Here is a 13,194-nt window from a genome sequence, read left to right on the forward strand (position 1 = left end):
GAGAGAACTCTCCAGCACCTCTATGAGTAGTGCCTGGGATCTTTTAATCTAAAAGGAGAGGACAGGTGAGGCATTAGTTTAAAGTCTCACCTGCATCAGCACAGCTTGAAACCAGAACAACTAGAACATAGAAACACAGGTACAGGAGTAGGCCACTCAGCCCCTCATGCCTGTTCCACACCTATACCACCCTTTGTGTGAAGAATATTGCTTAATCTTCTGAAGGAGAGCATCTATCTTCACTTGGAGAGACAAAGCTTGATCAAGTATAGTCAGCATGGCTTCGTCAGAGGAAGGTCATGCTGAACAAATTTGATTGAATTTTTTGAGGAGGTGACCAGGTGTGTAGACGAGGGTAGAGCAGTTGATGTAGTTTATATGGATTTCTGCAAAGCCTTTGACAAGATCCCACATGGGAGACTCGTAAAGAAGGTAAATTCACATAGGATACAAGGTAATTTGATAAAGCGGATTCAAAATTGGTTCAGTTGTAGGAGACAGAGGGTGATGACAGAAGGCTGCTAAAACTGGAAGCCAGCGTCCAGTGGCATACAGGGATCTGTGTTGGGCCCCCTATTATTCATCATTTATATAAATGACATTGATTACTATGTGGGGAGTAGGATTAGTAAGTTTGTAGTTAACGTAAAGATTGGACAGGTGGTTAACAGTGAGGTGGAGTGTCTTGGGCTACAAGAAGATATAGATGGAATGGTCAAATGGGCAGAAAAGTAGTAGATGGAATTTAACCCTGAAAAGTGTGAGGTCATATACTTTGGAAGGAGTAATTTGACAAGAAAGTACTCAATGAATGTTAGGACATTAGGAAGTTTTGTGGAACAAATGGACCTTGGCGTTTTTGTCCACAGATCTCTGAAAACAGAAGGGCATGTTAGTCAGGTGGTGAAAAAGGCATATGGGACACTTGCCTGGGATGGAACATTTAAGTGAAGAGAGGTTGCGTAGGCTTGGGCTATTTTTGTTGAAGCAGAGAAGACTGAGTGGCGACCTGATCAAAGTGTACAAGATTATGAGAGACATGGACAGAGTGGATAAGGAGTAGCTGTTCCCCTTAGTTGAAGAGTCAGTTATGAGGGGACATGGGTTCAAGGTGAGGGGGATATGAGAAAAAGCTTTTTTTACCCAGAGGGTGGTGATGGTCTGGAATGCACTGCCTGGGAGGGTGGTAGAGGCGGGTTGCCTCACATCCTTTACAAAGTGTCTGAATGAGCACTTGGCACGTCATAAAATTCAGGGCTATGGGCCAAGTGCTGGCAGATGGGATTAAGTGGCAGTTCAGGTGTTTCTAATGTGTCAGTGCAGACTCAATGGGCTAAAGGGCCTCTTCTGCGCTGTATGACTCTAAGAACCTTTCTTTAATGGCCTAGCTCTAATTTTAAGGTGATGTCCTCTTTGTCTTAGTTTCTCTATCTTTGTTTCTCTTTCTTCCCTACTAATTCCTTTCAAAACTCTAAAAACCTTCTATATTGCAGGCAAATAAGCCTAGTTTATGTAAATACTCCCCAGAATGTAACCCTTGAAGCCATGGTAACATCCTGGTGAAAGCAGAACAATTCCCCGATGCGGAAGTACAGAACTAGGGGTCAAGTCTAAGAATAAGGGGTAAACCATTCAGGACTGAGATGAGGAAGAACTTCTTCACTCAGAATTGTGAACCTATGGAATTCTCTACTGTTGGGGCCAGTTCATAGAATCAAAGAATCCTACAGTGCAGAAGGTGGCCATTTGGCCCATCGAGTCTGCACCGACCACAATCCCACCCAGGCCCTATCCCCATACATTTACCCCAGCTAGCCCCCCTGACGCTAAGGGGCAATTTAGCATGGCTAATCCACCTAACCTACACATCTTTGGAATGTGGGAGGACACCAGAGCACCCAGAAGAAACCCACACAGAGAGAATGTACAAACTCCACACAGACAGTGATCCAAGCCAGGATTCGAACCTGAACCCTGACGCTGTGAGTCAGCAGTGCTAACCACTGTGTCACTGTGCGCCCTGTTCGTTAGTCCGATAGTTCGTTTGATATGTTCAAAAGGGAGCTGGACGTGGTCCTTGTGGCTAAAGGGATCAAGGGGTTTGGAGAGAAACCGGGAATGGGATACTGAAAGTGCATGATCAACTATGAACATATTGAATGGTGGTGCAGGCTTGAAGGGCCAAATGGTCTACTCCTACACCTATTTTCTACGTTGCTATGACTGTCATAACTACATTACCTTATACCACACTCAATTTTAGCAACCCTCCCCCCCATGTACTTCATTATCTAAGTAGAACATACAAACTCAGATTGTTTCTTTGAGATTGAAGCAATGCAGAATTAACATAGAGATTTCCTACACTGTCACTGGGAATGTCCAGTACACATGATCAAATATTTTGAAATACTAAGAAAATGATATTCTCAAAAAATAACAAAATGCTGTAATCCTGAAGTTAACATTAATTTATCTTACCTCTAATGTTTCCAGATGCAGATCAGGGCTGGGTGCGGCAGGTCTCTGTAGGAATATCACTTGTTTTGTTGCTAAATTTCCTTCACTGGAAACATGAAAACGCATGTGAAATTGGATTAAGATCTGAATTACTGTAAAAAAAAAAATACCAATAGGCATGCTGACAGCAATTATTTTCATACATTTTGTTCTTTTGAGGGTGGGAAGCTCAAAGAAGTTAATGGATAAAAAACATGATCATTTTCCCATTCCCCATCAGATTTAAAAGAAGACTTCTGTGATTGACTATGTTATCTCCAACAGGTTTTATCTAGTTCCGTTCACCTAGGATGTCCTGAAGCACTGCTTCAGCAGAGATCGGGCAGCAGTTTGTTGAAAAGAAAAATCACCTACCTTCTTTGGATTTTGCAGAATTGCTGCTAGCAATGGTTGAGCATAGTATCAAAGGCCAATCACCCTCTTGGCTAAATGTTGGATATCTTTTGTGAGATTCTTTGATTCATCCAATGACAATGCACATCTCTGAGGATGTACCAGATTTAGCTCATCTAAGAGCATCAGATTCCGAAATGTTATTTTAGGTATAAATGAATTCAGAGTACTGAAGTCAAAAAATATAAACTGTATCCTGTCTTTTTAGGACAGGGTAGTGATGGTAGTGCTGGTACCCCTATGGGTAGTAATTCATGCACATTGATTGATATTAGCACCTCTATCCTTAAACTTTCCAATTTTTCCAAGAAAACCTGAGCCTTGATAATAACCACCTTTCAAAATGTGGGAAGATGATGCTGGTTAAATGTAAGAAAAAGTGAAATTGTTTTAATCTGATGCATGCAAGCCCATTGCCATTTTTACAGCAACAGGTTTCCTGGTAGACCTGTGTTCCATCTAGGGGGAGTAGGAAAGGCTTCCAGAATGCATTGGGAGCTTGATTTAAATTTGTCAGCTGCATTTCCCAGTGCTCGGGAAATATGGCAGCGAAATGGAGGACGGAGTGGTGATTCCAGAAGATAGTGGCAGGCTTGCATCTTGTAAGATGACGGTTTGTGCCATGGTGGTCAACTCTGTTATGTATTGCCTGATGTGACTCAAGAGCCACACCTTGGCATGGCAGCCCCTGCTGCAGAGAAAGATAGTGACTGAGAAGGTGCACCATTTGTTGACCTCTTTCCTCTGGGCTCTCTTCTCAGCATGCTGAGCTTTTTGTTTCTACTTGCCTCTTCCAAAGCCCTTCCAAACAGACAACTTTCAGATGTCACCATCAACAACTGTCTCCCACTTGTCAGTGTCACCGTCTACAAATTTTGCTTGCACATATCCTTTCAGCAGAGGTATGGACACTCGGGAGGTCATGACCCCCTGTGGCTAGTTCTTCATACAGAATGGGGTATATGGCTGTCATCCATCCGATGAACATGGGCAAACCAGCCCAGACTTAGTTGATTGAGTAATGCGTGTATACTGATGGAATTATCATGCTGCAGGACCTCTGAGTTGGTGACCTTGTCCTGCCGAAATATGCCATGCTACTTATGAGACAGTAAAAGTGGAAACTTTTCAGCCTTTTCTCCTGTCAACGCATGTTTTCCAGGTCTGTCCATTGTAGAGAAGTGCGCTGAAGACACAGGCTTGGTGGATTCGCAGTTTGGTTTTCGCAATCAGGTAGCTTTTATTCCACACTCTTAGTCAGATTGGACATCACAGCTGCAGCTTTGTGTTGTGTGTGTTGATTCCAACATCAAGTGATAGATTGCTGGTGATTGTGGAGCTTAACGTGAATAGGATATTTAAGAAGGCATATGGGACATCTGCTTTCATCAGTCAGGGTATAGAGTATAAGAACAGGGAGGCAATGTTGGAGTTGTATAGAGCATTGGTTAGACCACAGCTGGAGTACTGTGTGCAGTTCTGGTCACCTCACTATAGGAAGGATGTGATAGCACTAGAGGGGGTACAGAGAAAGTTCACCGGGATGTTGCCTGGGATGGAGCATTTGAGCTATAAGGAGAGACTGGATAGGCTTGGATTGTTTTCTTTAGAGCAGAGAAGGCTGAGGGGGGTCATGATTGAGGAGTATAAGGTTATGAGTGGTATGGACAGGTGAGTAGGGAGCAGCTGCTCCCCTTGGTTGAGGGGTCAATCACGAGGGGCATAGTTTTAGAGTAAGGAGCAGGAGATTCAGAGGGGATTTCAGAAAAAACCTTTTCACCCAGAAGGTGGTGGGAATCTGGAATGCACTGCCTGGGAAGGTAGTGAAGGCTGGAAACCTTGCAACCTTTAAAAAGATTTGGATGAGCACTTGAAATATCATAACGTTCAAGGATATGGGACAAGTGCAGGAAAATGGGATGAGCGCACTTTTAGTGGTAATTATTGTTGGTGTAGACTCGATAGGCTGAAGGGCCTTTTCTGCACTGTATGACTCTAGATATGTGAACCTATCAATGACCTCTAGGTTCATTGTCAATGCTGATACATGGCAACATCCTGAAACATTAAATTTTTCTTTCTGATGCTGATTAAACCAAACTCTGTCACTGAAGGCGTTTCTCAAGATGCTTGTGCGGCATTGTAAGCGTAGAGCAACTCTCTGATGAGACCTTGGCACATGGGCGAGCAAATTTGAACAGTTTTCCATTAGTTCTGCTATGTAAGTAAACATACTCTATGGATGACCTAAAGGCACATGACAGCAGCATTGAGAAGAATGTGCCAAAGACTGTCAGTGCCAGGACACAACCCTGTTTGACCCCACTGCAGATCTCAAGTGTTCCAATGCTGCCCCTTGATAGCTGACCTTGCCCATCATGTTGTCATGGAAAGAGGAGATCACATTGAGCATCTTCTGTGGGCAGCCAATTTTCTCCAGGAGCTTAAATAGGCTGTCTCAGTTCACAAGGTCAAATGTCTTAGTGAGATTCATTTAGGCAATATTTGGTTGTCTCCTTTGATCATGGCATTTCTCTTGTTGCTGCTGGACTGAGATGATCATGTCAGTTGCAAATCCTCCAGTTTTGAAACCACACTGGGATTTGGGATAGATATGTTCAGCCTGGTCTGTAGTCTGGTGAACTTGTAACCAGTCGTCGTTGGCACCATTGTCATGAATGTCCCTGCAGGTAGGAAGTCACCAGCATTTCACAGGATGTGAGTTCCAATAACAAAACTAATAGTTGTAGACAGCCCAAAACAAATACATCATCCTGCTAATAGGAAATACTTTGGGGCGGCACGGTGGCACAGTGCTGCCTCACAGTGCCAGGAATCCAAGGTTCAATTCTGGCAGAGTTTGCACATTCTCCCTGTGTCTGGTGGGTTTCCTCCGGGTGCTCTGGTTTCATCCCACAGTCCAACGATGAGCGGTTTAGGTGGATTGGCCATGCTAAATTGCCCCTTAGTGTCAGGAGGATTAGTGGCATAAATACATGAGGTTAAGGGGATAGGGCCTGGGTGGGATTATTGTCGATGCAGACTCGGTGGTCTGAATGACCTCTTTCTGCACTACAGAGATTCTATGATTCTAAATGATGGTACCATTCAGGGAAAGAAGTTTAACAACACCAGGTTAAAGTCCAACAGGTTTATTTGGTAGCAAAAGCCACACAAGCTTTCGGAGCTCTAAGCCCCAATGAAGGGGCTTAGAGCTCCGAAAGCTTGTGTGGCTTTTGCTACCAAATAAACCTGTTGGACTTTAACCTGGTGTTGTTAAACTTCTTACTGTGTTTACCCCAGTCCAACGCCGGCATCTCCACATCATGACTACCATTCAGGGAAGCCATACATATGTTAATATTAGAACTAACAGAGTTAGGCCGCACTTGGAATATAGTGTTCAATTCTGGCCACCACACTACCAGAAGGATGTGGAGGCTTTGGAGAGGGTACAGAAAAGATTTACCAGGATGTTGCCTGGTATGGAGGGCATTAGCTATGAGGAGAGGTTGGAGAAACTTGATTTGTTCTCACTGGAACAACGGAGGTTGAGGGGTGACCTGATAGAAGTCTACAAGATTATGAGGGGCATGGATACAGTGGATGGTCAGAAGCTTTTTCCCAGGGTGGAAGAGTCAATTATTAGGGGGACAGGTTTAAGGTGCGAGGAGTAAGGTTTAAAGGAGATGTACGAGGCAGATTTTTTACACAGAGGGTGGTGGGTGCCTGGAACTCGCTGCCAGGGGAGGTAGTGGAAGCGGATATGATAGTGACTTTTAAGGGGCGTCTTGACAAATACATGGCGGATGGGAATGGAGGTCTCCGGAAGGGATGGTCTCCGGAAGGGTAGGTGGTTTTAGTTAAGATGAGCAGCATGGTCGGTACAGGCTTGGAGGGCCAAAGGGCCTGTTCCTGTGCTGTAATTTTCTTTTTTCTAGAAGCTGAGGGGACAAACAGCCAAATATAGAGAGAGAATTTTCAAAGTGGAACAATGATATAATTGGCAATCTTTCTGTGGAAGCAGAAAGCAGTACCTATCTAGTAGCCTGAGGCACAGAGCCCAGCTAACAGCCTGTAAGCCGCTGCTGGTTAGTGGAACAGAAGTAAACATGTAAAGTACCTTTGTGGGGGCAGTTAAAACCCAAATCTTCATTGAACCAAGAAGTGATGTTCCCCAAATTACCTACTCAATCGTGTGCACAGTGTGTTAACTATAAGCTGGCCTTTACTTATCGATCTATTGGATTAGATGCTGTTTGTGAAGAGGGAAATCCTGAAAGAGTTCAGATCTTGTACACGTACTTTGGATCAGAAGGGTAATTCCTACTTAAACTGTGTGGGTGGGTTTAGTAGTCTTGTATGCGACTGTCTTAGATTATTATAGTCTGTTTGTGTATATGTGCCTTTTCATTATTGTAATAAATAGTCTTTTCATAAGTGTTATACTATGTCTGGGCTGGTTACATCTCCTTTAAACCTTGCCCCTCGCACCTTAAGCCTGGGTATCTGCAGTAGGGCTCCCTTGGGAAGCTTGGGCTTCAGCAAGATTGGAAAGAACAAAGAACAAAGAACAATACAGCACAGGAACAGGCCCTTTGGCCCTCCAAGCCCGCGCCGCTCTCTGGTCCAAACTAGACCATTCTTTTGTATCCCTCCATTCCCACTCTGTTCATATGGCTATCTAGATAAGTCTTAAACGTTCCCAGTGTGCCCGCCTCCACCACCTTGCCTGGCAGCGCATTCCAGGCCCCCACCACCCTCTGTGTAAAATATGTCCTTCTGATATGAGTGTTAAACCTCCCCCCCCTCCTCACCTTGAACCTATGACCCCTCGCCACCGATCTGGGAAAAAGCTTCCCACCATTCACCCTATCTATGCCTTTCATAATTTTATACACCTCTATTAGGTCTCTCCTCATCCTCCGTCTTTCCAGTGAGAACAACCCCAGTTTACCCAATCTCTCCTCATAACTAAGCCCCTCCATACCAGGCAACATCCTGGTAAACCTCCTCTGCACTCTCTCTAAAGCCTCCACGTCCTTCTGGTAGTGTGGCGACCAGAACTGGACGCAGTATTCCAAATGCGGCCGAACCAACGTTCTATACATCTGCAACATCAGACCCCAACCTTTACACTCTATGCCCTGTCCTATAAAGGCCAGCATGCCATATGCCTTCTTCACCACCTTCTCCACCTGTGACGTCACCTTCAAGGATCTGTGGACTTGCACACCCAGGTCCCTCTGCGTATCTACACCCTTTATGGTTCTGCCATTTATGGTATAGCTCCCCCTACATTAGCTCTACCAAAATGCATCACTTCGCATTTATCTGGATTGGGCGGCACGGTAGCACAGTGGTTAGCACTGCTGCTTCACAGCTCCAGGGACCTGGGTTCGATTCCCGGCTCGGGTCACTGTCTGTGTGGAGTTTGCACATTCTCCTCGTGTCTGCGTGGGTTTCCTCCGGGTGCTCCGGTTTCCTCCCACAGTCCAAAGATGTGTGGGTTAGGTTGATTGGCCATGATAAAATTGCCCCTTAATTTCCTGAGATGCGTAGATTAGAGGGATTAGTGGATAAAATATGTAGGGCCTGGGTGGGATTGTGGTTGGTGCAGACTCGATGGGCCGAATGGCCTCTTTCTGCACTATAGGGTTCTATGATTCTATGATCTCTATGAACTCCATCTGCCATTTCTTTGCCCAAATTTCCAGCCTATCTATATCCATCTGTAGCCTCTGACAATGTTCCTCACTATCCGCAAGTCCAGCCAATTTCGTGTCGTCTGCAAACTTACTGATCACCCCAGTTACACCTTCTTCCAGATCGTTTATATAAATCATAAACAGCAGAGGTCCCAATACAGAGCCCTGCGGAACACCACTAGTCACAGGCCTCCAGCCGGAAAAAGACCCTTCCACTACCACCCTCTGTCTTCTGTGACATTTCCACTCCATCTGACGAAGGAGCAGCGCTCCGAAAGCTAATGGTGTTTGCTACCAAATAAACCTGTTGGACTTTAACCTGGTGTTGTTAAAACTCTTACTGTGTTCACCCCAGTCCAACGCCGGCATCTCCACTTCTGTGACCAAGCCAGTTCTCCACCCATCTAGCCACCTCCCCCTTTATCCCATGAAATCCAACCTTTTGCACCAACCTACCATGAGGTACTTTGTCAAGCGCTTTACTAAAGTCCTTATAGACGACATCCACGGCCCTTCCCTCGTCAACTATTCTAGTCACTTCTTCAAAAAACTCCACCAGGTTAGTGAGGCATGACCTCCCTCTCACAAAACCATGCTGACTATCGTTAATGAGTTTATTCCTTTCTAAATGCACATACATCAAAAGAATGGGAAGGGTTAAACAGGCAGCCTGACTGTAGGTAGACACATGACAAATTACTACCTCCCAGACAGCACTAGGCAGTCACACCCCAGGTGATACCCTTCAGAAATTACAGCAACAATAAAGAATCAATACCACTTATCATGACCTCACAATATCTCGGGAAGATACACAAGATCCATTGTGCCTCTAGAAAACTAATCAATTATCAGGGAGGTGGTGACAATTGACATACACAGTTGAAATTTGCAAGCTCGATGGTAACTGTAGGGCTTTGACATTACAACAAGGTAAACAGGATATGTGCAATGAACAATTAAAAATAAAAGCACACAGGGCAATGGAGCAGCACAATGTGATAAAAATAGAACTTTAGCAAGCTTAAAGGTAACAAGATGATGACCTAATTAAAATCTCGCATGTAACATATTGTAACACGAAAATGTATAAGAATGTGTAAGAACCTATGATTAGCAGAGTAGCTCGGAAGCAAACTGAATTACAGCTCCGAGTGCTGCTCTCATGCATGTTGAATAAAGCCGTTTTTGTTGAAGCTCTATACAGTCTCGTGGACTGTTCATTCAATTCCTCTCACAGTATCGCACGTGGCCCCTTATACCGTTCCTGTAGGCAAAACTATACTCCAGCACAGACAGGCTTTTTAAATTTAGGATACCCTCGCAGTTAACATCAGCCAGGTTTGTGACAGAAAATTGAGGGCTCGTCCTGGATTCTAAAAAAGCTTAAATGTAGGGGATTTTTGTCTTTGAGCCTAACAAGCGTAAGGGCCATTTGCAACCAAGTGAGAATATGTTATTTAAAATTGGAAAGCAGCACAATGGCTCTGGAGGTAATTCGATCTTACCTGGAAGTAGACAATAAAACTGTAGTGCATGTAAAAAGTGTGCCAAAAACTAAATTGACGGAATTGGATGTGGCTTTATCGACAGTGTTCAGAAGGCTGAGATAATTAAAAGTAGTAATGCATTTAAACCTACAAGAGGGGTTAGCCAGATCCAATATTTCGAGAAGGGAAGATATCGAACTAGCTAAGCTTCAAGTAGAAAGAGACATAGCAATTAAGAAGCTAGAGATGTAGGAAAGAGAGAAAGAACAAGAGGAAAGAGTGAAGGAAATAGAAGAGAGGGAAAGAGCCAAAGAGAGTTCCAAAGGGAATTTGAAATGCAGCAGTTAGCAATGGAAGAAAGGGAGAGAGAGAGAAAGAGAAAGAGACAGAGCATGAAATTAAAGTGCAACAAATGGCAGCAGGTACAGAGCTGAATGAGGAAGAAAGTGGGAAAATGTTCAAATATATACAAGCTATCCCAAAATTTGATGAAAAGGAAACTGAGACTTGCTTTTGGTGTTTTTGAAAATGTAGACAGATGCGATGGCCACAGGACATTTGGGCCGGAGTTCTCCCAAAAGTGTCGCATTTGCATGAAAACTGGAGTAAATCATGCTTTTTTTCATAGAATCATTCAGTGCAGAAGGAGGTCATTCGGCCCATTAAGTCTGCACCAACCACAATCCCATCTGGCCCTATCCCCATAACCCCAGACATTTACCCTAGCTAGTCCCCCTGACACTAGGGGGCAATTTAGCATGGCCAATCCACTTAACCCACACATCTTTGGACTGTGGGAGGGAACCGGAGCACCCGGAGGAAACCCACACAGACACGGGGAGAATGTGCAAACTCCACACAGACAATGTCCCAAGCTGGAAATCGAGCCCGGGTCCCTGGTGCTGTGAGGCAGCAGTGCTAACCACTGGGATTTCAGTGGGAGTTTCAAAATGATTCTCCCACACTCTGTGAACTGCAGAACGAATGAGTGTAATTCACTCCAGCATTCAGGGGGTGGGGCTTATCCCCACCCAGGAGGCCGGCAGCATAGCACTGAGTGGGCCACTGCGCATGCGCCGATTTGTCAGTGCCAAGATCAGTGCATGCGCAGTGGCCCCACACTCCGGCCTCCCGATTGATGGCCAGCTCAATCGCTGGCCAGCCCCGCACTTCCACAAAGCCGGCCCTCCACACCCCCTCCCCACAGCCTGATCTCCTGCCACCCACCACCCCAAATCTCCCCCTCCCCACTGGCAGTCATGACCCCCCCCAACCCTGATCGCTGGCCTCCCTCCCTCCCCCCGATCCCTATGCAGAATGGCAGCGGGACCCCCGCCGATTACCCCAGCTGGCCTCACCCCCATAGGCCCCGACCCTTGGCTCTGCCTAATGGCCAGTGTCAATGTGCCCCCTGGATGCACAGGCTGGCACTGCCAAGGTGCCAATGCCCGGGGGCACCACTCCCCACCGCCCGACCCTCTGGGGGCGCTCCCTTCACTTCAGCGAGGCCGGGCCGCTAGCTCCCCAAAAGTGGGGAGCTATAGTAATCGCTGCTAGAATGAACCACTCTGACTGGAGGGAGGGTGGGGGGAATGCTAATCACATTTAAAAGATATGGTAATGGGTATTACCATAATTCATGTGCCTCCCAGCCGATTTCCAGCATGGATGTGACGCTGCTGGAAATCCTGTGCTGGGAGGCGCTAGCGGGCCAGGCCAGGCCACTGGAACCTCCTCTAAATTTGTAGGTAGAACTTGTGCATTTCTGTCCGAGGAAATGTCTGGAGAATATGAGGCAGTAAAGAAAGCTATACTGAATGCTTATGGGTTGGTCGCAGAGGCTCCCAGACAACAGTTTCGAGCTGTACAAAATTATGAAGGGTATAGATAGGGTGAACAGTGGGAAGCTTTTTCCCAGGTCAGAGGTGACGCTCACGAGGGGTCACGGGCTCAAGGTGAGAGGTATAACTCAGATATCAGAGGGACTTTTTTACACAGAGAGTGGTGGGGGCCTAGAATGTGCTGCCAAGTAGGTGGTGGAGGCAGACACGCTGGCATCATTTAAGACTTACCTGGATAGTCACATGAGGACTGGAGGGATACAAACGAATGGTCTAGTTGGACCAATGAGCGGCACAGGCTTGGAGGGCCGAAGGGCCTGTTTCCTGTGCTGTACTGTTCTTGTTCTTTGTTCTTTGAGCTATAAGAAAACAGTTTGGGCAGACGTAACCTGAATTTGAAAGGGTCAACCAAAGTTAGTTTTACAAATGGATAAGGTCACTGGAAATAGCTGAAAGCTATGAAGCAATTTTGCTGGAGGAATTTAAAGACCTACTGTGATTAGAACGCATGTCAAGGAAGAAAAAGTTGGAAGAGTCGGAGCTTGCGAACAATTACGAGTTGCTTCACAGAAGAAAGCTTTTCTTTAGACCCACCTTCAAATCAGAGAAAGCTAGAAACTGGGAAGGTGCGAGACCAGACAGACCAGTAAGAAAGGAAGTGGTAGGAAGCTCCAAATAAACCCGAGTCTGCTGGTGGAGTGAGAGATATGAAAAGAGTCAGATGTTGGCATTGCAATAAACTGGGCCATACCAGAGAGTATGCTGAAGTTTAAACAGTCATCCCATTGGTGTTATCAATTGTACATAGGATCAAGGGAATTTAGAAACTGAGGAAGCAGAAAAGACAGTCACATTGGTACACCAAGGGCGGGATTTTCCACCTGCACTCGCCCCAAAACCGGGAAATCCCATCTGAGACCAACGTACCTTTGCATGGTCCGCTCTCCACCCATTACGATTCCTGTGGCGGGATGGGACAAAAGGGATGACAAGGTGTGCACCACCTGCACAGGGGCAGAATGACTCATAGGTGGAGCATGTATTGAAGGATTTTGAGTGCAATGGTAAAATATTTCTACGTGGGCAAGGTGGAATGGGAAAGGAGATTAAAATATTACAAAAAACGGTGAGTCAATCCCTGATGCAGTGGGATACAGGATGTTGCAGAAGAAGGTGTTAATTCACAGAATATATGGAAAAACTAAAAAAATACTTTTAATAAAAGTAAGCTTAGAGAATAGC

At 45.5% G+C, this 13,194-nt stretch overlaps 1 protein-coding gene across 1 annotated transcript in view; it reads right to left on the minus strand.

The window, feature by feature from the left end:
• Positions 1-13,194, minus strand: part of rftn2 (raftlin family member 2) — a 131,178-nt gene that overhangs the window by 16,560 nt on the left and 101,424 nt on the right. Inside the window, exon 8 of the mRNA XM_078229231.1 lies at positions 2,482-2,566. Within this exon, the coding sequence (XP_078085357.1) occupies positions 2,482-2,566 (85 nt within the window). The remainder of the gene's footprint in view (positions 1-2,481; positions 2,567-13,194) is intronic.

This window comes from Mustelus asterias, chromosome 14 (genome assembly GCF_964213995.1).
Source record: "Mustelus asterias chromosome 14, sMusAst1.hap1.1, whole genome shotgun sequence".
NCBI classification, from domain to species: Eukaryota; Metazoa; Chordata; class Chondrichthyes; order Carcharhiniformes; family Triakidae; genus Mustelus; species Mustelus asterias.